We start from the raw sequence: 24,141 nt of genomic DNA on the forward strand, positions 1-24,141 counted from the left end.
TCTTCGTGCAGTATCCTGTTGAATTTGCTGGGGCTCTCACAATATCCCTAGGGCAACCGACAATGTTCATACCTTTTCCCCCTAGGGTGAATGCTGTCAAATACCAAGACCCTCGATCAAGTGGTATCGAAAAGAATGCATTCTTCAAGTCTACCACCATGAAGTGGGTGGCTTCTGTTGGAATGCTGCATAGTATTGAGGCAGGATTTGGAACTAGAGGAAACTCCTTCTGTACCACATCATTGAGGGGGCGTAAATCTTGGATCATCCTCCATGCTCCCCCTTTGCTTTCTTAATCGGGTAAATACAGTTGTTACAAGTTGAACTAGAAAGTACTATTATACCCTGCACTATTAGTCCATAAATTGTATCTTTTATTCCTTCCTCCGCTTCCCTATATTGTTTTACTTGGGGTAAAATGACCCCAGGCTTGAGTTTAATTTTTACTGGTGTTACTTCGTGTAGTAGCCCTACGTCATGTGGGCTGGTGGGCCACAGCTGTTGAGGCACCAGGGACATATCTTCTTCAAAATACGCTGGTGGGGCTCTGATCATGGCTACAAGGGGTAATTGTACTTCTCGCGTTTGGATCATTATTTCGCAAGGGATTGCAATTTCCATTACTATTTCCCCTGTGTCGTCTGTGTCACTAAAAAGTTCTTCATCAGATAAGTCTCGCAGGGCCATATAGGCGTCAATGCACAGCACTGTTCTCAACTGGCACCCCTGCATGTCCATTGCTATCACTGCTATCCTTTGCGCCGATACTTGCACGGCATGTATGTCTAGGGGCACAATAGACCCTGGCACTATTTCTGGGTCTGCCACAGGGCATAATTTGAATTCAGAGGGCACTCTCCATTTGTTGCTCTTTAGTTCTGGCACCACTCGTGTTAGTATTCTTAGCCCCTGTATGAACATGTCAGGATTCACAGGTATACCTCGTGTTTGTGGGAAGCCTGCTTGAGTGTGTATTAATAACATTGCCCGCATTGTGCATATGCCAGGTGTGGAGCATACTATCCCTCTCTCTGTAAATGAGATGGACATATTGAGTTTACTAAGAAGGTCCCTTCCCAGCAAGTTAATGGGTGATTCTTTGTAATACAGGAGAGGGGCCGTACAGTCTTCCCTCCCACTGTTATGTCTAGCTCTTCTGTGTATGGAACCTCGACCAACGCCCCAGAGAACCCCTGCGCTTCCAAGGTCTGATTCGAAAGCGGAAACCTGCCTTCCTTAAGGCATGATTTTTCCGCTCCCGAATCCACCATAAAAATAAATTGCTTGTTTCCTATCGCTCCCCCTACGAGTGGTTCCTCTGCTGCATCGCAGGTTACCGATAGTACTGGACACGCAAGTGCTCTCTGTGGGCTGTCCTATGCTGAGTGCCACGGGAGTTCATCTACGTCAAAAACATTCCCCGTTACTACGGCGGTTCCTCTGCATTGTGCTGCTGGGGCCCCATTGGTGGTAGTGGCATAAGTTTGATTGCGCATGTGGGAGGCATGGTTGTGGCACTGGGGGTGTGTAGATGAGTTTTGCGGGGGCATGGGGTGCTCACCAGTGTGCCTGTGTTCGGGCTGACTGTCTCTCCTCCCACTACCCATCGGCAGCCCATACGGGCTTCCTGGGTGAGGATGTCCGCTGGCGTATGAGCTATTTGGCCTATTTCGACACTCTCTCATAAAATGGCCCCACCTCACGCACTGCCAACATTGTCCCTGCATTCCCCCTCGCGGCCCTCCAAACCCTGCACTGCCTCCTCTGGACCCTCTAAATCCCCCTCTACTTCCTCGCCCACCCCTCGACTGCCACTGTTGCCCCTTGTATACATTCTCCTCCACCCATTGTTCCTGACCGTTACCTCTCCAGTTGGCCACCATCTGCATTGGGATTAGCATCTGCCCATCTTCTTCCTCCCCCACCCTTCCTGCCGCGCTGGTGACTACTGCTGCATTGACCTTCAGTAACTTACTCTGTACTAATTTAGCTTCGTCTGCCAGCCGCCGCTGTGCTATCTCCTTCTCTTTCTCTTTCTCTTTGATCCTTTTGCAGTGGTGCACTATAATGCTTTGAATTTCAGGCCACCCATTGGCTTCTATCCCAGCTATTTTATCAAGGGCCTTCTGCTCTTCCTTTGGGAGCCCTCTTTTAATAATGAAGTAAAACAGGGACGTGGATTGATCCCAGGCCGTACCCGTTTCCGCTCTCCACTTGTCCTGCACCCGAAGGATGAAGGACATCGCATCTTCCTCATCATTCATAGTACATTGCATCACTGACTGTAAATCACGGGTGTCTGGCATTGTTTCCCTCAGCGCATCCCACATGCGCGCTCGCACTGTGTTAAACGAGGCCCCATCATGGCAGTCACAATCTAGCGTTATTCCTGGCAACCCCGCCTTTGCCCAGACCCTATTAGCCTGATCTCCCACTGCTGACACAAGCAGGCTCTTAACATCCCCCACTGCCAAGGGCACCCCTGCCGTGTGTTTTTCGAATGCGTATATTGGCCTGTTGGCGTTTCCAGAGAGTGGGGGTAACTGCTTGTACAGGTCGGCCTTGTCCATTTGGGCCCATGGTATGTAGTTTGGCCTCCCCGCGCCCCGGTGTATCAGAGGCAGCTGCACATTTCCACCCCCTTTTGTACTCACCTTCTTTCCTTTCTTCCTGATCACCGCTATACGCCCTGTCCTGTTTCTCAGCCTCCTTGTCCATTCCTCTATTGGCGACATCCCTCCTGTGACCGATGCGCCACCGGCGGCGATCCCCAACCTTCTGTCCTCCTCCTGTTCTTCTATGTCACTCCAGTCCCCCTCCTCTCTCTCTGACAGTGCCCCTCCTTCTTCTGCTTCCCGAACGCTTTCTGCAGTGTTTATTTCTAATATTCGCGTTGGGGTATCATTAATTCGGAACATGATCTCTCCCTTTTTCCATCCATCTTCCCCTGCTCCCGTACTTGGTGGGGGAGTGTCGTCTTGGATCTCCCGTGGGGTGGATGTATCTCCCCACTCCCCCAGTGCCTTTATGCAAGACTGTTCTGGGAGGGCCATTGTGAGGCGAGATTCCAGAACTTGGGCTAATTTTCAGATATCTACTGTTGTGCTGTCCAACGGTCGTGTTATACTTTAGCTCTCATATGGGGGTGGTGCAGTTGCGGATGGTTTGTGCACCGGCGGGGTTGTGGGCTGTGCTACATACACAGGGTTACTGTACCCCTCAGCAGGTTCTGGTTTTGACACCAAGGGATAGACACGCGTTACCTCTGTTCTTTTCATCTCGAGTGGGCGGCCCTGCATTGCCAGCTGTTGTCAGGGGAGAGGCATTCTGCTAGCCATCTTTACCTGGGGGCACATCCTCATATAGGCACCACAGATCCAATATTTCTCTCCTATTATGAAACTGCTTTCCTTTAAACTTAATGAACAAACAAGTGGCGACCATATCCAATATTTCCTTATAAAAAGACCCCCCTTCTGGCCATACTTGGGGCAATCCCTCCCCCTTCAATTCGGTAATCCACTGTTCGTGGTACTTTCTAATCTTGTCAGCATAACCTGGTAACGTCTTACAAATATGAGCAAGGGGCGTTTCTGCACCCATTGTACCTTACTCGTACGATGCCTTACCTGGTTGGCCTACCATGTATTTATTCGTTGCTTGTATACTCAACTTACTCTGTGTTACAATTCTCACTGTTTAATTACCTTTTAATAATTTCACACTGCACTATGTACCAACCAATTCCCCTTTTGAATCAACAAATCTGCATTGCACATTGTACACCAAAAATAGTCACTTCACATATGGAACAAACATTTAACGTTTACATAGACAACGAAAAACATAGACACAAACATAACACTTCCCACTGTTCCCAATGTCCCATTCTTCTCACCCACTCCCTTGTTCCTTTAACAAGATTTAACCTCTTCCCCTCCCTTGTACCAATTCACCCACCTTGGAGGGCGAGGAGAAGAATGAGATAAGAAAAAAGGTCAGAAAAAAGTGTTTCTACCTAATACTCTGGGTTTCTCTGCTGACCCCTTGATCTCTTTTATTTTTCCCTTTTTACTTCAACTTCTTACACCTCTATTTCCTGTTAGTCGAGATAGCACTGTGCGGCGCTGCCTTCTACTCCCTACGGAGATATTATCCCTGTTAACTCCTTGTCCCTTGTTTACTTCATTTCTGTCCTAATGGCCATATGCGATAGGAGGAGAATAGTAAGAAAGATAGGAAAAGACCTCAGACTCCAGAACCTCTTGTCACTCCCCCTCTAATTAACTTTGACACTCTTGCGGTGCTACCCAAATTATTTTCTTTGCTCCCTCAAACCTTTCTAATCTGACTCCCACCCGGCGCCTTTAGTATCACTCGCACTTAATACTCACGTGTCCCTCTTGATCCGAGACCCTGTGGACCCAACCAGCAGGGCGCTGTTCCTCGCTCAAAGACCACGCCCAGCTCCGGCGAGTGGTACGTATGGGCTTTGTTAAGGGGGATCCCGTACCCGCTCACCCTACTGCGTGCGCACGTCTAAGTGTACCGGTTGCCGTTGGCGGGTAGGTCTTGAGGTAGCGTGCCCAGGGTCAAAGCAGGGGGGCGTCACGTGCCAGAAGGACAGGAAAGAATGCTATCACGTCAGGGTCACCAATGAAGGTGAGAGGCCCCCGCAGGCCTGCCGGTGAACTACCAACAGAGTCAATAAAGGTACATCCCAGGAGGGAATAAGACCAAGAGAGAGTGATGTCAAAGGCTTTATCTAAAGTTAGGGCAAACAGAATCTACTCTGCTCACGCCGAGAGCACTCTGCAGAAAACATGTTACATTTCATTTTTATACAGATAATGACGCGCCAAAAGGGGGAGGCCTAGGGGGCACAGGGGGCACATGGTTGATTGGGAATGGACACTAAGAGGAGGCACCTATGGGTGCTATATGGTCGGAGATGGTTGATTGGACAATGGGTGGGTGGTGAGTTGAGATCATGATGTGGTGTGCTGGGTCAGAAGTTCATCCGGGCTCATCTGTCCAACTTCCGAAGATGTGACACATTTTGTCCTGGCCATATCACATTTTGCCCTTGTGGCCACACATTCCCATCCGGTCATACACTTAATTATTTCGCTTGGCAACAAGGTCAGTAGGTTGCACATGAAAAAACAAAGCGTGATTTTCCAGTATTAGACAAAAATTGCGTGCCTTTTACCAAGGATATCATTTTCATGTCAAAACATATAAACATATTTGGATACCGGGTTGGGGCATTTCTTCATTATTGACAGGAGCAAGCAGGGGTATATGGTTATTGCAAATAGATTTCAGGAAACACATTTAATCTGTGGACGTGTCCTTTCTTCAAGGGGCCTCTCTGATAAGGTGTTTAAATAACATAACTCTACACTGGGACAGGGTGCTCTGGAATGGCCTTAAGGCCCTTTAGGTTCACATCACTAAGAAAAAGTGGCGGGGGTCTTTTATATTTACATATAGAAGGTTACTGCTTCATGTACACTTAGCTACTTCTGTACTTGAGAGGATACACTATAACATTGTTCAAATTTCATATGCTTTTTTGGGCAATTTCATAACACAAGAGAATGGGGTGGCGAAACAGGGGCGGCTGGTGCACAATCAATACAACATGAATAACTAAATTCGATCAATAGTTCACATGGCTCTGTCTAATAATATGCCCAGACGTACAATCTGCATTATCAACAGTGTGGTAGCATTGTGTGAGTTTGCATGGGTCTCTGGCTCGTTCACTCGTTATGGAACTACACGTTAATCGTGCTGGCATTCAAATGTTATAAGTCAACGCGCACTCTAATATCAATGGAACAGGCTATCATAAGAACTTCTAGTACACACGTATATGTATTTACACTGTTATGCCCATTGGTTCATTGAAGGTGTTAGCATAATTACATGTATTCCGAATACAAAATGAGGGCCTTCATTTATGCATATACGTTTAAAAGTCTTTTGTGTTGTTGACTCTGCTCTGGGGTACACAGGGATTGGGTTTCTGCAGCCTAAGTCTAAAAGGTGCAGGGCAAGTTTTACGGAGACAGATAGCCCTGGCCTTCGACTCCTCCCCTCAAGCTGCTTCTGAGTCAATAGAGGGAGTTTAGACGGCAAATGATACAGTGCAGATTTTGTTGCTCTTCTGCTGCCAGCTTTCTCATGAGAACCAGGCAGTTATGCGGAAGGCAAGGGGCAGGTGGGGGGGGAAGCGCCACACTGACTGTGTGCTCTCAAAGATGGTTGCAGGTTGGGGTGAGATCCGAACACCCTCTCGCTGTCATGCCTGCGCCATGGGCGCATACATTGGCGATCAATATGGACAAATTGTTATTCATTTATCTACAGAAAACTCTTGGATCAACCGCTATTCACTATTTGGACCTTATTTCCCATTTGCGAGACTTTGGTGCTTTTTTATTTTTCCCAAAAAACTACACTTACCACAATGCACTTGGCTATAACCATCTATTCCTGGCTATTCCTATTTTTCTTCATCAGAACTACAATCCACAAAAGCCCTAGGGATTTGCTCTGCTTCCACCAGCTCAGGAACAGAGAGGGAGGTGGCCGATTGTCTGCAAGTGTGCTGAGCCAGGTGCAACCAATTAGCCTGCCTCTGTGCTGGGCTGGGCGGTATAAAAGCTGCTGCCTGCAGGAGATCAGTCTCTTGCATTGAGAGTCCTTCCAGCACCTTTTTGCTTCGAGCTACAAACTTTGTATGCTGTTTCCTGCTTTCACCTGCTTTTGTTCCAGTGCCCTGGCGGGCTCCAGCCTTGCAGCCGATCACGTTCTGCTGCCTTCTACCTTCCGCCCTGGGCCTTTTGGGCTCTCCGCCTCAGCCCTGCTCCTCTGGGCGTCCTGCCTTGCAGTCTGCTACACCCTGCTGCCTACAGCCCTAGCCTTTTGGGCTCCCTGCCTCAGCCCTGCTCCTCCAGGCTCCTGCCTTGCAACCGATCACGCTCCGCTGCTACCTTCCCCATTGCCTCCCAGGCTTCTGCCTTACAGCAGATCACGCTCCACTGCCTTCAACCTATAGTCTTCGTCCGCTGGGTTTCCAGTCTAGCAGCCTTCTACAGTCCTCCTGCACCCTTCTACAGTCAGCGGCCCTACTCCTCTGGGCTCACGCCTTGCTGCCCAGCCCTTCTGGGCTCCTTGCTGTGTAGCCTGCTTCACTCCGCTGCCCTAAGCCCTATCCCTCGGGGCTTCCTTCCTTACAGCCCTGCTCCTTTTGGACTTGCCCATTGCTTCCCTGCTTTCCTGAGCTTTCTACCTTGTACCCTACCGTCCTCTGCTATCCACATCAGTTTACCTTCATTATTTACTTTCAGTTATTACAGTTCCTCTGTTTCCTGGCTGCTGCTCCCTTGCTTTCTTCCTTGTTTTCAACCCTCAGTTCTTTCTCCCTATCCAATCTTGTTATACGGCTTTCCCTTCATTTCCTTCTGCTAGTTTGCTATTCAACTTCCTTTTTCCTGAATTTATCTGTTAGTGTCTTCTCTTGTACTGTTTGTAAACCCCTTGTACAGAGCTTGTCTGTTGGTTTCCGTCAGGCAACCTCTGCCCCTTCCCTTGTATCGTTTCTGCGTTAGACACCCTTAGCTGTTGTTCCAAGCTATGAGCAAACAGCGTGGGCCTCTGTTATAGCAAACTGTGCAGAAGGCTAGAGTTTTCCTAAGGTTCGTGGAATACTCTTTTCCTATATCTGCATACACCCCAAGAGGGAATTCATTCTGTACCTTTTTCCTTGCTACTCTTGCCTACTCTTCGTTCTCTTTCCTTTCAGCTGTGTGTTTACTTATATGTCCACTTTACTTTGGCACAACCACCCAAACCCTTCCTGGGTGTCATGTGCCACTCTTAATAGAGTGCCATCCCTGACACTCGCTTATTTGCAAGATGGAGTTTCTGTGGTACAAAATGGAGTCTTTTTTTAATTTTTTTTATTTATTTTCAAAAAGTTCATAACAGAGAAACAGTATGTACATAATATAACATCATGTGATAATCATAACAAAGCCAACAGAACTCTATACACCAGAAAACCCCCCTCCCCCCAGGAGTCACAAAACAATCAATAAACTGGTCTAATATAGTAAAAGAAATTTACCCCAAATCTTGTTAAATAATGCACTTTTCTTATCCCTCCAATACAGCACCTTCTCCATATCTGCTAAAGAGTGCATCTCTGAAATCCATCCCTCAATAGTAATAGGGTTAGATGCTTTACAATGTCTCAAAATTAGTTTCTTCCCCACCATTGCCCCTCGAAAGATCAATTTCTTCTGAGAAGTACTCAGGTCATCTAACAAATCCTCACTACCCAACACTATTGTCTTAAAATCCATATGAACCTTCTCCTCCAACATCTTTTCAAAGATCTGGTCAAACTCAAACCACAAGCCTCTCACCCTCGAGCATTCCCACAGCATATGCTCCAAGGTGCCCACCTCATGTAAACATGCCCAACATTCAGAGCTGTTACTCATCCCTCTTTTCATCATTCTCTCAGGTGTCCAGTATGTTCTATTCAAAATCTTTATCTGACGAGACCTATCAGCAAGACTCAAAGAACACAATTTCACATTCTCACAAATACGTGTCCAATCATCCTCCGTAATATCCTCACCAATTCTCCGATTCCAATCCAATCTCAAAGCATCATTAGACTGATAGTTTGACACAACCAGTCTATAAACATAGTTAACCAGGCCACATCCACTCACTTCAGGCACCCAACCAAGCATGTCTATGTTGATTCTCTTTTCCAAATCCACCTCCCCCACCGCCTTCCTGATCTTCTGATAGTCTGTCAAACAAAAAGTAGGAATTTCAAACTTCAACCGTATTTCCCTAGCCGTCATCCAATTCAAACCATTGAACAGATCACTAATCCAATGCACCCCAGCTAGATACCAATCCTGCCAGAAAAAAGTTTTCCCTTCATGTGTAATGCTCGGGTTCAGCCAAATTGAAGCACTCGGATCTCTTAATGCGTTGAAACCCAAACACTCACAAAAGTCCACCCATGAGTTACGTAAGCTCCTAGTCAGTAGGCCTTCCACCCTTGCTCGAAGTGGCTTACTGGTCAAAATGGCCATAGGCGACAAAGGGCCTATATGGCTAGTCTCAGCACATATCCAATCCACATGTTGCGATTTGAGAAAATCAAATTTATTCCGCGACATAAAAGCCAGATGGTATGCCTTGAAATTAGGGACCCCCAGCCCACTCTTACACAAAGGCAATTGCAATTTGATAATCTTCAGTCATGGAGGTTTATTTTCCCACAAAAAGTCCTGCAGGAGTCTATCTAACTCACGCCAAAAATGCTTCTCAATATCTAAGGGGATCATACTCAGAACAAAATTCACTCGAGGAGTCGAGACCATTTTTAAAGCATTCACCTTCCCCCAAAGGGAAAGGTGCAACAAACTCCATCTTTTCAAATCAGATATGAAAGTAGTGCACACCATTCAACATATTTTCCCTCACAAAATCAGCGACATTAGGCAAAATCCAAACCCCAAGTACAATAGTTTTTCAGCATACCACTTGAATCCCAACCGGGTAATAAATTGTTTGTCACACAACGGCACTAATGGTAAAACCTCTGATTTTGCCCAATTAATCTTGTATCCAGAGCACTGGTGAAAAGCTTCGAGAATGTTCATAAGGACCGGCACTGATTCACCTAGGTTCTTGAGGACCAATAACAAGTCATCAGCGTATAACCACATTTTTTGTAGCATCCCCCAACAACTTATGCCTTGTAAACCTACCTCATTTCTCAATGCTATAGCCAAAGGTTCAATACTCAGTACGAATAACAAAGGAGACAATGGGCAACCTTGTCTCGTGCCACGTTCTAATTCAAAAGGTGTTGACCTCTGACCATTAGTTTTGACATCAGCCGTAGGCCTGGTATACAGTAGTTTAATCCAAGAACAGAACTGAATTCTAAAACCCATCTTTTCCAATACTTTAAACATAAATTGCCAGTCAACTCTATCGAATGCCTTTTCTGCATCAAGTGATAGGACAGCCGAGTCTTCAGACAACTCCGACGCCTTCGCGATAGTACTTAGCAGTGTCCGCATGTTACTGGACGTCATCCTACCTTTAACAAAACCAGATTGATTCCGATCTATCAGCCCTGGCAAAAGATTTTCCATTCGCAGAGGTAGAATCTTGGCCAGAATCTTATTGTCCACATTGATCAAACTAATTGGTCTGTAGTTGGACGCCAGTGTCTCATCCTTGTTTTTCTTCAGAAAGACAGAGATAGTTGCATATCTAGTAGAGTCTGGAAGTATACCCATAGCCTTGGAGATTTTATACATATCAAAAGTGTCAACGCCGAATTAGGCAACCACCTATAGAATTCGACTGGCAATCCATCAGGCCCTGGAGACCTACCAACATTCAATTTTGATATTGCTAGCTTGACTTCATCCACCGAGATATCTTCCTCCAGTAAAGTGGCTTCCTCACCTGAAATTACTGGGACCTGAACCCCTTCCAGGAAGTCTCCATTATCCGCATCAATATGGGATTCATTCTTATATAAATCCACATAAAACTTTATGAATACTTCATTTATACCATTCGGAGTGAAAACGGAGTCTTGAATTAACCTTATAATGTAATATATAAGAATGTGGCAGGGATCATAAGTGTATTTGTACGAAAGGGGTGATGGTTCCCTGAGGTGTTCCCACATGAGTGCCCCAAGTCCGGGGCCCTGGACTTGGAGCAGGCATGGCTGGGCCCACCTGGGAAGCATGGAAGTAAGGGCGGGCTTGAATGTCCCCTCCTCCCACTCATTTGCCCCCTTTCGTTACGTAAGTAACGAATACTGCAACTGTCCCAACCTCTTACGTTCTTCCTCCTCCGCAGCTTAGGTACATGCACCCTCCATCGCCTTCTAACTCTACCCATACCTCCTTATACCAGCATAACTCGCAGGGCTCTTTTATGGTTGTGTGGTATAGGCTATCAACTATGTGCCCTGTGTTATATACTGCTGCCATTCTGTATTTGGGGGCCGGGGCATCCCCTGTTTGCACTTCCGCCTCATGTTTTATTTGTGCCACACCATTTGCACGTCCCATTGTCACCATCATTAACGCGCCGTTTGGTACTGCACTTGCACAGCATCTAAGTCCTAATTGGCACACACAAAATATTAGGAGTAAAAAGAAGTGGAGGTGGATGCTGCATGTGGTAAATTACCAAAATCATGTGGCTCCTCTGTGGGGCTCATGCTCCCTTGCCCTGGCTCCCCTCCAGACTGCGCCTGTGTGCTGCCATTGGTGGAGCACAATGGTGTGATCTGGAGTGATGGTGGGGTACTGGTGTGGCAAGTAAGTCAGATGAGTCATCCTCCACAGGGACACACCTGGCCTTGGCTCTGCACAACCTCGTCGGTGTGGGGTGCCATGGCTGCCGCCTCCCCAACAGAGCTGTTGGCAGCTGGAAGGGCCCCATCAGCCACTGGCTCCTGTGCAGGGGACACAGATGTTGTGGGGACTGTTGCTGTAGCAGTGGCCCTTAGCCGCACCAGTGACGTGGCATCCTGTGGTGCCTTCCCCTTCTGTGGCAGTCGTGGCTTGCCTGGCCCTTTTGATGCTGAAGGCCTGTTGCCTTCTTCCCTGCCCCTGGCCTTCTTCCGGGGAGTTGTTGCCTGTGCCGCTGAGTCCCGGACCTCGCTGTCAGGATCTGAGCCTGTGGGGGACCCAGAGAGAGACGGCATCAGTGATGGTTCTACAAGCATCGTGCATACATTGGTACTATTGCTGTTCTACACATTAGAGGGGATTAGGTATTGGAGTTTTGACAATCAGGTTGCTTGCTATATGGGGGGAGCATGCAGGCATACGTCAGAGTCACACATTTTTGAGTTGGTGTATGCTGTGTGACATGCATTTCTGTTGTGGACTGCATTCAGTGTGAATAATGCCGTTTCCATGTTTGTGGGGTGTGTCTCAGGTATGGCATTGGCATGATGCATGCATGTGGATGTGTCACTGTTGAGGACGGCATCTAGGCAGGGATGTGTCCTGTCTGTAATGGGCCATGCATTGCCTCATGGCACAGTCAAATTGCTGGACTATCATCATACTTTACATTACAGTGTTTTCTTAGGACACTCACCTCCATCTGCCGATGAGGTGACGCCACGTTCCATGTCGCCCACACCTTCAATCCCCTCAATGCCAATAGGGCTGGTGCAGATTTCCTCCCAGCGGCTTAGTTTGATTGGGGGGCTAGGTCCACCGCCAGTAGCCAGGCCCTGGCTCTGGTTGGCCGACATGATGTTTCAGCCTGTGAGGCGCAGGTCGTCCCATCTTTTGCGCACGTCCTTCACTGTGCGGGGGGTGTTCCCAACTGAACTCACTTTCTGGGCAACTAGTTGCCAGATCTCCTTTTTCTTGATCTGAGCTTCTCTCTTGAGGTTATTCGCAAAGACACCCTCAACATTTTCTGCTAGCGTGTCTGCTAGCATTGTGAGCTCGTCCTCCGTGAGGCGCTGTTTACCCTGACGGGATGCCCCTTTTTTCACTGCCTTTGGCATGATGCTGGTGGTGATGATGTTTTTCTGCTGTCGGAATGAGCCTCCAGGTGCTGTGTAGTGAGGATGACAATGGATTGTGTTTTTTAAGATGGCTGCCATGCCCGTTCCCGTGTGATGGCGTTACTTCCAGTTCCGCTTAATAGCCGTGCCCGCTAATGCCGTATCCATTGATGCCGGGCCCGTTATTTAGAGGTAGACGGCGGCAGTAATGCTATCTGCGCTTCCGATGATGCCGCTAAGGGGCTTTTTTGGGACTTTAACAACATGCCGGTACTGTCAATACCGCCATGCAGCTACGCTCGTGCACACGAACTCGTAATACGCCACTGTTAGCGGCCTCTTTCCTACACGGACACAGTATTTGCTCCATGCCGGTAAAAACTGTTTGTTACCTCCAACCTCGTAATGACCCCCAATATCTTTTCAACTGTTCATGAACAAAAAAGTTGCTTTGCTGATTTGATTTTCTCTCTCTCTCAAAATGCGTTCCTGACAATTTCTCCGTGTGCAAGGACATTGGGAAAGAAAATGCTTGGGGAAGCCTTTGAGAGTGAAATTTGGAACATAAAATATAATCTCCTATTTTTGTGCACATGGTTTATACTGAATGATGTATTTTATCTGAATAACTCAATGAACATCATTAGCATATAAAACCAGAAACTGAAAAATATTGAGTCGGGTTTCATTGCATGACTGCACTCATTAGCACAGAGACTCAGAGTTCACAGGGACAAGCCCTATTTTACAATAGGTGGCAATTCATTTTACCACAGGTAAAATTTGAAGATAACTTTGGTTTTCCTAATAAGTGAGTTAAGAAGTGTATGGTGTGTGTGTATCCAATCACCTGTTCATAATGTAATGTTTTGCACTCTGGCTGCTAGAGCATAACTCAGCATCGTAGATAAGTTGCTGAGAAGAAGTGATCCTGTCACATACTAAGTGTAATACGTCCAGTAGCTGGTACTTTGAAAAAACCTGGGAAAAAGGACAGGTGTTAGGATATATTCTGAGCGGAGTGTTACCAATATAACTAGGAAAGCCACCAATGCATCACCACAATAATAATATACCACAATAAGATACCACTATCTATCACAATAATAAAACACCCCAGGATTAGGTGTAACTCCTCCAGAAAATATATCTAACAATTACAACAAGGAGTTTACCAAAAGAAGCAAGCAGTCGGTGGCAAAGCCAATATTCTAGCCGATGGATTTGGAATTTGTTAATGATCTGACATTAAATGTGCAGGTCATGCAAATGCATGGAATTGCTCCAGATTTTGTTGCCAGGGCCTCCCAAATTGAACTTGTTGAAAGGTTGACTTCAAGATTCAAATGATGTGTGGCTGCCTTCACAATTTTTAACAAAGCCAGTTTCAAACTTTTGCACAATGTTTGGAAACTGTTTTGATTGTACAAACAAGTGAATAGTATATGACTTGCAATGTAATTGTTCAATCATTTATTTGTAATTAATTAAACTTACTAGATAGACATTAATAGTTGTATTTTTTTGCCTTTTAGTAATTTCCCTCAATATCACTGATTTATATTACAACAATAAATGTCAATGTGATTATTTGGCTTTCTAAGTCATTGTAGAGCCTTTTATTACATTTCTACATATATATGCATTTTTATTATCAAACAATTTGCAAATAGTCTCAGCAAATTGTTTATTACGAGAAATAGAACATCCAAAGAAAGTAATGCAATCACATACTTGAATATTTTAAATACAACAGATGCAAGATGTACTATTAAAATTGTTAGAATGTATCTTGCACACAGGACATGGATTGACGTAACAATAACTATTAATTGTGTTCCACAAGGAGTTGCAGCTAGTCGAGGACACATATTTTGCAACAGCCACTCAATGATATACACCTCTATATCATTTACCCTATTTTTGAAAAACCACACCATATGGTGTTCTTCCTTTGCAACATATCTTTGATCCCCCTTGATTCTACGATTACTTACAATATATCATACCTATGTTAACATTTTCCGCCATCATTCACTTTTTACTGACTTCCCTTCCCTGGGACGCAACCCCTTTCATTTGCCCACATTGCCCTTTGAGTAATTGCTTGTAAATATCTCCCTTCCACTGCCCAGGTTCACATGATTATGGCAGATCACATGTATTTGCCATTAATGTTATGCAAGACACAAGATGAAGCTGTGCTTGGGCTGTTGATGGTAATTGTAGCTATGGGGACTGCTCATGGACAACACAGGGAAAGATGTTGAGTGGGCTTGACATTTGCAGACATATTGCACTCTCGTGTAAAGTTTGCAGCATATTTCAAATCATATAAGCACAGGTAACTAACTAACTGCGTGTGGTGTCATCCATGGATATGCTGATGAAGAAACGGGGGAAACAGCGCAAGGCCTCCTATTCAGAGAGCCTTTTGGCAAGGAAATGGGGAGGTACCTAGGGACCTACACCTCTCTTGAGAAAGTTCAGGCCTCAATCAGAAAGATCTTACCGGGCAGAGTTTTTGCAGGGACCAGTCCCTATAGAGGTTAAGCAGCCGGTCGGTTTCAAGGTGCAAGGAGGCCTCAGAACAACAGAGCCCACTACTGGGAAAACAGGCAACAAGACTCTTTCTTCCCCGCCAGAGGACAGTTTCCCAGAGGCTGCAGAGGTAAAGGTCCCGGAAGAGGTCAAGGCCCTGCCACAGGTGAGATCCTGCATATACCCACCCGTAGGGGGAGGACACTGCAATTTTGGCAGAATTGGCTGGCACTTTCCAGCAATGCATGAGTACTGCAAACAGCCAGAGGGTTGCATTTAGACTTTGTGCAAGAACCAGTGCAAGAGTTCACCCTGCACGTAATACACATGGCGCAAGCAGTTAGGGAGAGACTACACTAGGAGCTAAGTCAGCCCAAGCAGAAAAGGGCCATGGAGCGATGCACAGTAACCCCGAAATGTTTAAGCAATATGTTCCTATCGCACAGGAAGGGGAAAGTGAGGCAAGTCATAAACCTGAAGGAGTTGAACGGCTGGGTATTATACCGCCACTTCAAGATGGAAGGTATACAGCAGCTGCGAGACACCTTAAGGGAAGGAGACTGGTTGACCAGAATATACCTGAAAGACGCCTATCTCACGGTACCGGTCCAGACAGAATTCTGACCATTCCTGGCATTCGACTGGGATGGGCCGTTCTGGCCGTTCAAGACAATGCCATTCGAACTAGCATCAGCATCATGGGCGTTCACCAAGCTCATGTGACCAGTAGCAGCTGCGATCAAGGAGAAAGGGATCCGTATAATCGTATACCTAGACGATTTGCTACTACTGGCAGACAACAGAGATGCTCTAATATACCAGACGGCATGGGTGAAGGAGAACATAACTTCGCTAGGATTCCTTGTGAATCAGGATAAATCAGACATGACCCCAGCAAGAAGGTTAGACTTCCTAGTCTTCATGCTGGACACCAAGTCAGAGACACTAGAGTTGCCAGCCAGGGAGATATGAGACATCAAGAAAGAGATCAAAGCATGCCTGAGCAAGCAGGTGATATCTCTAAAGGTCCTAGCGAGAATAGTAGGGTTATTAGCGTCATCTATTCAAGCCATTTTCCGAGCCCTGCAAATGCTGAAAATAAAACACCTCAAGCAGGGGCTGAAATATCATCAGTCGATCCTGCTAGATTGCGAGTCCATCACAGAGCTTGAGTGGTGGTTGAAGAATATGGACCCTTGGAATGGGCGAGCCATCATCAGATTCTGTCCCGATCTAGTTATAGAGTGGTACGCATGCAGAATAGGCTGGGGAGCACGATGCAGCTCGCTAGAGACAGGGGGAAATGGAGCGCAGAAGAGTTGCAGCACCACATAAATTGCTTAGAGCTATTAGCTGGATCTTTTGCGATCAAAGCGTTTACGAAGGGGAAAGTGAATTAATGCATTTTGCTGAAGATGGACATCTCAGTAGTCAAGTATATCAATCACCTAGGAGGAACGAAGTCCAAGCTCCTAGAAGAGCTGGCAAGGGACTTCTGGCATTTTTGCCTCTAGCCGGTGACTTCAGTCACAGCAGAGTACCTGCCAGGTACACTCAACGTAGTAGCAGACTGAAACACTGGGTACCTGACAGACTTCAGCGACTGGAAGCTGAACACAGAGGTATTCCAGCGGCTGGAACAGCTATGGGGACCAGTACTCACTGATCCATTCATGTCACGGCTGAACGAGCAGGACAGCTACTTCAGCTGGAGAGTAGACCCGAAGGCCCAAGGAGCGGATGCATTTCTGCAGGATTGGAGAGGGGAACTGCACTATGCCTTTCCCCCCTTCATGATGCTGTGCAGCGTCCTAGCGAAGACACGGCGGTAAGGGGCAGAGCTGATATTAGTAGCCCTGATGTGGAAGTTTCAAGTATGGTTTCCGACCCTGATGGAGCTGACCGCGGATCTCCCGCAGATTCTTCTGGCCATAGAACACCTGCTCACGGACCCAGCTGGGTCGTTTCATCTTTTAAGAGTGAGAGGGACTCACCTGCTAATAGCGTGCAGGATATCAGGAAAAGCTGGGCTCTGCCAAGCATTTCGAATCAGGTGGCAGAGCTCATCGCAGAGTCATGGGCTCCATCCACAAGGAAGAGCTACGACGCGGCTTGGAATAAATTGTCCAGTTGGTGCAGAGGGAGAAATGTTCATCCGGTCTTTGCCCCTTTAGTAGAAGTCCTGAATTTCCTGGCACAACTGTTACAGGACGGGAAGGCTTGCATGGCCAGTGGGGTCTATAGGTCAGCAATATCCGAGGAACACCTACCCGTAGATGGGGTTCCAGAAGCATAGAAACCAGCGGTAGTGAGGCTCATAAAGGGAGCCCGATTCAGAACACCCCCAGAACCAAGATGTGGGACGTGATGATAGTATTACGCTTCCTGGCGAGTTGGCCAGCGAACAAGTACCTATCCTTAAAGCAATTGTCAGGCAAACTAGCCATGCTATTATGTCTAGTGTCGTGCAGAATGAGTTGCAGATGTCAGGGCCCTAGAGGTGAACAAGAAAACTTTTGGACCGGAAGGAGTGACTTTTACACTAGCTAGGAGAACAAAGAAGAATTACATGTCTATCTCTTAACCCTACTTACCAGAACACCCGAAATGGTGAGCAGCAGCATGTATCAGAGAGGATGAGGATAGAACAGCGGAGACAAGGCCAGCTGGCACCACCCAACTCTTGATAGCGCGTACGAAGCCTTACCAAGCAGTAGCGACAGCTACCATCACCAGATGGGTGCGAGAGATTATGCAATTAGCAGGTATTGATTTAAGAAGATTTGGGGTGCATTCAGTAAGAGGAGCTATGGCCTAGAAGGCTTTCGCAGCAGGGGTGACACTACAAGATATTATGCAAGCAGCAGACTGGGCAGGGCCTGCGTTTAAGACCTTTTACTTTAAGCTGATTCATGTAATGGTGACAATTGGAAGCTTTGAACAAGCATACTGCTCCCCTCCAGTCTTGACATAGAACGAAGATTACCCCTGCATACTGCACGGGAAGTCTTGATTCTATTCAAAACTAGGAGGCGAGCATTAATTTCCCACCCAGCGCATGCACTATATAAAGTATAAATGAGAATGCTAGTTATGATTTGAGGGACAGTGCATTTCCTCCACCCTAACGATGTTGACTTGTATGCTCCACAACAGATGAGCGAGATGGAATGAGTGGCGACACACCAGAGAGAGAGTGCTAGGATGCAGCAGACGAGCAGTGGGCCCAAGGCAGTTGGAAGCCGGAATTTTGTTGGAACTTTCGTTTAATTTAAGGTTACAACTGTGGAGCAATTCACAGCATCTAAAGAAGAGCAGTATATGGACAGGAAGTGACAAGTAGACAGAGCAAGGACTGCCAAGGACTGCAGAGAACAGAGGGAAATGTAGTTTTAAGAGAAAGAAATAAGAAAATGAGTAGTTGAGATTATTTTCAGTGTTTTTTTCTGTTATTTTGTTGAAACTGCTGAAGAGTGGTATTAAAGTTGAAGCATAATGCTTGCCTCCTTGTCTTTAATAGAATCAAGAATCCCTGCGCAGTATGCAGGGGTAATCTTCATTATTTGTATTTATTTAGTTTATATATCGCTTTACTCCAGAGCGCTGCACATTTTAACAACATTATACATTTAACATTAACAATATAACAGTAACAGTAGAAGCAATATACAATTGTGAACCAGATCAACAAAACAGTAAATAGAGCAATTAAATTGAATGGAAGAGGGAGTGTAGTGCAGTAGAAGTGAGAGGGTATTAACCCAATGCAGAAGTTTATATGTACCCCACGCCGTAAATATTACATGCATAATAAGGCGGTACTTTAAAAACAGGATGTATTTAAAATACAACTTGTTTTTACCCTAGCACCATACTTTTAACGAGGCATACATGCCAACCCTCCCAATTTAGGAGGGAAACTCATGATTTGATTAGCAAAAATGTTGCTGTTTTTTACTGCCTCCCTCCGAAAATAATTCTATCCCCAATGCATTCTAATGGGGAAATTCAGCTCTCCCGATTACTTGCAGAGAATCTCCCTCCCAGCTGCTGCAAATGTTGGCATGTGTCCTATTGAGCAAAGCCAGTGAGGCACATTTGCCACATAAAAGGCAGACGTCACGTTCCGGAAAACTGTACATACACGTGTTTCTAATGAATCCCGATTAGATCAAACGCATTAGGTACTTGCATGAAAATATTTCTAGGTTGATTGGTTCGCCATACCCATGATTCAATCATTTATGTTGCACATCCGTACATATTTCCAACTTCTAAGAAACAGTTTTCTGACCACAACCACCCTCTTCAACACACATTTCTATAGTACAATGTTCTTACCTTCAGTTGCTCCATTATGCCTTATGAAGCCCGACTTCCGTTAACTCATCTTTGTCACTTCGACTCTGCAGCACACAGAGGATAAAATCAGTTTTGAAGCGGTACTATCCACTATGTTGGAATCCGATTCATTTAAAAGATGTAACCCAGAGGGGCGTTTTACCGGTAAATAAACCCCTCAAAACTTAGAAATAAATGTACCAGGTTTAGTAGTTAGAGGATGAAATAAAAGTCATTAATGGGGACACAAATATTCAATTACAACCTCTACGGCCAATAAACTGGAGCGCGCACGGCAAGTCTCCTTAGGAGACTACATAAACGAGAGGTGGCATTCCCCATACCAAAAAAGCAAAACGTTTTAAGAAAGTAAACATGAAGGAGTCCAATCAATAAAGACAAGTGGTAGACAGCCTCACGCGAAGAACGCTTTAAACATGACTAGCCGAACAAGTTTTCAAGCTCTGATCACCAATAAAATAACACCTTACATACAACAATTATACGACGGCGACGCAGGTGAAACCAATCGCCAGCACAAGCGCCGTTATAGAGACCGTGTATGAAAAAAAGAAACATAAACATTTTAAAAATCTCTTTTAAATGAAAGCGAACCCCACACTCTGCTCTCACCCGAGCCCCAAGGGCGACAGGAGAGGACGTAGAGAGTCCGAGCTGAGACGTCGCTGACGTCAGTAACCGATGACAGGCGACGTCACAATAGAAAGGCCTAGAGAGCTATTGCCATGGAACCATTTGGAAGAAAGCAAAAGAATGTTCGGTGTATATTTACAACTTGTAAGCGTGGGTTCCAGATACAAGGGAGATCTCTACCGCGAGATGCCACGCGCCGATATTCTGCCTATCAATAGTGTTACACGTGTTACGTTTTATTTTGTAAACACCCTTTTCCCTTGCGTAAAATCGTCCCTCTCCCCGACTGTGAATTTAGTGACTACCTAGTGAGTTTTTATATATTCGAATTTGTATTCTTACTTAGTGTGGTAGCCTGGAAGAAGTACAGAGTGCAGAATAAGTGGTGGTAGGCTTTATTTACCTGAACAACACATAGGATATGCATACAAGTGGACTATGTAGTGTTCATGGAGTCTCTGAGACCACCACTGCTGTTGGATTATGTTTCTAAAGTATAAATGAACTCAGTCTATGTGGCAATCATTGCTGTTGTGTCACAGCAATGGGTTTATGCCTGTTAGGGAGAATTCTCTAATAAGGCTAATTTCCCTAACCTAGTGAGTCCCCCAGCAGCTTTGCTGGATTTTTGGGGTTTGTTTCTTTCTCCTGCTAAGAGTGAGACTCTGTTTCTCTCACTCTTAGGCATGATTTGAGGCAGGGGAGTTGCTAGGTCTGGAAAAGACCTGGGGCTACGCTGATGTCAGAACTGTTGGGACTGGGGGCTAGCTAGTCTTTTGGCTGTAGCTCCTGAGATTCTATCCGGGGCTACAACCAAAAGATCAGGGGCTATAGCCCCCTTAGCCCCCCCCTAGCAACGCCCCTGATTTGAGGTATGTCTTTGACTTGGTAGGTGCTTATGGGCTATGGGGTCTTTTACTCCATAGGGTATCATCTGTTTTGATATATGTGTTACACAGCACCCTCAGTGCAGTAACACAGGGGTGTCAGAGTGACCCCCAAACATAGACTCCATACCCTGGGACTGTCTACTGTCTCCCAGGGCATGTAAAGTCACCATTGGCTTTATTAGTCCAAAATTGTGAACAGAACCAGTACAAACCATCATATTGTGTAAGTACTGGAAGGGGTTAATTAGATTACCCCTGGGTCTGTTTCAAAGAGGGCACTGTCCAGTCCCCCCTTGTCGAGTTTCTGGCTGGTGGCAGTGGTTACCACGCAAAATATTCCAACGGAATATTTCCTATGGGATTTTCCCATTCTTTTTAAACCCACCACTTTTTTGGTGCATTGTAAAGGTACCGCCAGTTTATTAAATTAATATAAAATCGCCGGTTGGGTCTTTTTGCCAGAGCTCTTTCGCAAAATGGCGTACGTGTCCGTCTCTGTAACTCCAACCAAGGTCGGGCCCTTTGTTCCAGTTTTTGGCAGGCTTCTCCACAGAAGCCCTCCAACTGGTGCCACTCTGTCTGGGATTCACAGGATGTGTGGGTGGGGGAATTGGCACCCTGGACTTCGTTGCCTTAGCAACCCAAGTCGCACTCTGTCTTGATTGGCCCAGTGGTGAGCCGCCCGGCTCACCACTTAGCATGTATGAGTGACAGCTACGCTGTTTGAATGGGGGTTTTTCTGCATAAAAGCAGGGCTTTTGGGACTGGAACTTCAGACGTCGCCACGGGACCTAAGAAATCCAAAGAGGGGAGAAGCTGAGCCATCTGCAACGACGACACCACCGGTGGAGCCCTGCTGCAATGACCTCAGCACTTCCCTGACGACAAGAGAAGATCTTCTGCTGCAAGAGTCTTCTCCCTCTGAGCTGGTGGGGACAACCAGTTCGACATTCGCCTTCCAGGACGCCCCTTGGTCGAATCGCCAGTGCCACGCACCCGGCGGCCGGATAGCCAAGCTTGAGCCCACTGGGACCGCAAATAAAAGGAGCGCACCTTTTAACCGAACGAACTCCGCGGCTGGTTTCATCTCTGGGCAGTGCAACGACTCCAAGTTTCCTCCTCGACGAGATCTTCTCTTCCCCTGGTCGTAACCACAAACTGCACCCGCTGCCAGGAACAACTGCCACCGCTGGAGCTTCCTCCCTTTTAAAAAGTACTGTGTTCCGCCTGGCCTCCCTTTCTTCGGATCGCTAAAGGTGACCTTTAAATCCTTGGCTTTCCAACTGGGTTGTCGCCCAGACCTTCTAACTTTATCTTTCGCATCAAACCAACCTCTTTTGAACATTTAGCAAAGACTTGAATGCATTTTGAAACTGTGTGATCTTGGGCACATTTCGCCTTGTTCCATTTAAAGTGGCCCTGGCCTATGAACTTTGGCTCTACAGTAGACCCTGACTTCACTAGCTTGCTGTGGTCTTAGAAAAGTGTTGGGACCTGTTTTATTTTCATGACCTGTCTTTTTCTCTCCCTCTAACTTAATTATTGGAGTGCCATCTAGCTTAAGTGCTCGCATCTGTTTTACAAATAGTGTTGTTTTTGACCTAGACTTGTCTAATAATTATTAAGGGTGGTGTGTATACTTTTTCTGATTGTGTTTGAACTTGCTTTGATCTATAGTGCTTAGTGTATTTCATAAAGTGTGTTTTAAAATAAATAATTATATACTTTTGATACCAAGCTCTAGTCAGTGTTTGTTTGCTCCACTGTGTTTTTGGCCCTATTGTGTATCCTCTGTATACTGCCCTACTCATCTTGAGAGAGGTCTGACTGCTCAACCACAGCTACCAGGTAAATCTGGGTGGTACAGACTGCTACCAATTGGGTTACTGCTTACTCCTGCAGTCTTAATCTTTTTGCAGTGTTCCCCAAGGGAACTGCACAGGATTCTGCCTAACAATGCCTTCTGTGCATGGAGCAGAGTCTTGCTGTTGTGCTCACAGTCAGGCCGCAATCCTGACAGCAGGCATACCTCTCAACTCACCCGCCACTTAAGCAGCTCCCTCACCCGCCAAACTCCCCACACGCCCATAGCAATCAATGGGCTTCTCACCCACCAAATGCAAAATCGGGTATATTCACCCGCCCAGTGACCATGAAAGGTTGAGAGCTATGCAGCAGGAGTAGCACCAGGGAGCGTCCTTCTGTCTCCTAGTCCGCCCTGCAAGTCGCAGGCTCCGGGAGCTATGCACGCTTTTGCTGCGTGGTCTCGCGAGATATCGCGTGAGACAGGATCCTCACACTTAGGGAACACAGGCACGTGTTCTTGCCTAATATTGTACAGCACATTATATTTATAGCATTTTGGGTATTTGAGTGCAAAATTAGCTTCCGGCAGCAATGGAGGGTGTCGGCCTGGCTGGTGGCCCGAGTGAACACCTTCAACAACGCAGCCACACAGTGTCACGCCACTACAAAGAAGGAGACCCACACGTAACAGTGCTTCCACTCCACAACTTTATTCTTACTAAATGGGCCCCGGCCCTCTCGTCCGGCACGTCACTTCCTCCATAACGCCCCCCACCCTGACCCTGGCTCTACATGATGAGGCTACAACTAGTGTGCCAACATGACACCTCCCCCTTTCTTAAACCACCAGTCACCATAACTTAACCGATTGTACAGACCTTGCGATATCTTGGCGCCGCCTGCAAGGCAACCCTGAGACCTCAGGCACTGCCTGCCTTACACTTGCAGGCCATAGACACTCTGTGAACTCTGTGAACTTATTTACCAGTTATGCCTGTTAGTGCAAAATAAGAATAAAGAAAGGCTGTTGCTACAAGTACTGCGTCCCCTATTATTATACAACACCAATCTCTTCAATTAGTCTTACAGGTTTCTTCTTGGCCCTGACGGGCTGCCGCCCATCCCGCAAGGGGGCTGCTCCTCAGCGACGGAGGCTCTCGTGTCTCCCACTCGTCATCCAACGCCTCACTGTTACCTTAGTAAGACTCCTCAGAGTCCCACAACCTCGGGGAAGCCACGGTGGCATCCCACGTGTCAGGCTCCTTTACACATGCTTTGAAGTGAGATACATATATCATGATG

General features: G+C 46.4%; 1 protein-coding gene across 9 annotated transcripts in view; it reads right to left on the bottom strand.

Annotated features, from left to right (window-relative positions):
- Positions 1-19,552, bottom strand: part of LOC138581369 (uncharacterized) — a 3,536,879-nt gene extending 3,517,327 nt beyond the window's left edge. For all 9 annotated transcript variants that reach the window (XR_011304538.1, XR_011304537.1, XM_069652654.1 and 6 more), the window contains exon 1: positions 19,490-19,552. Coding sequence is in view for 7 of the 9 variants with exons in the window: in XM_069652654.1 (XP_069508755.1) it covers positions 19,490-19,504 (15 nt within the window). In the remaining 2 variants the exon portion in view is untranslated. The remainder of the gene's footprint in view (positions 1-19,489) is intronic.
- Positions 19,553-24,141: the final 4,589 nt, after the last annotated feature.

This window comes from Ambystoma mexicanum, chromosome 3p (assembly GCF_040938575.1).
Source record: "Ambystoma mexicanum isolate Mex_15411 chromosome 3p, UKY_AmexF1_1, whole genome shotgun sequence".
Taxonomy (NCBI): Eukaryota; Metazoa; Chordata; class Amphibia; order Caudata; family Ambystomatidae; genus Ambystoma; species Ambystoma mexicanum.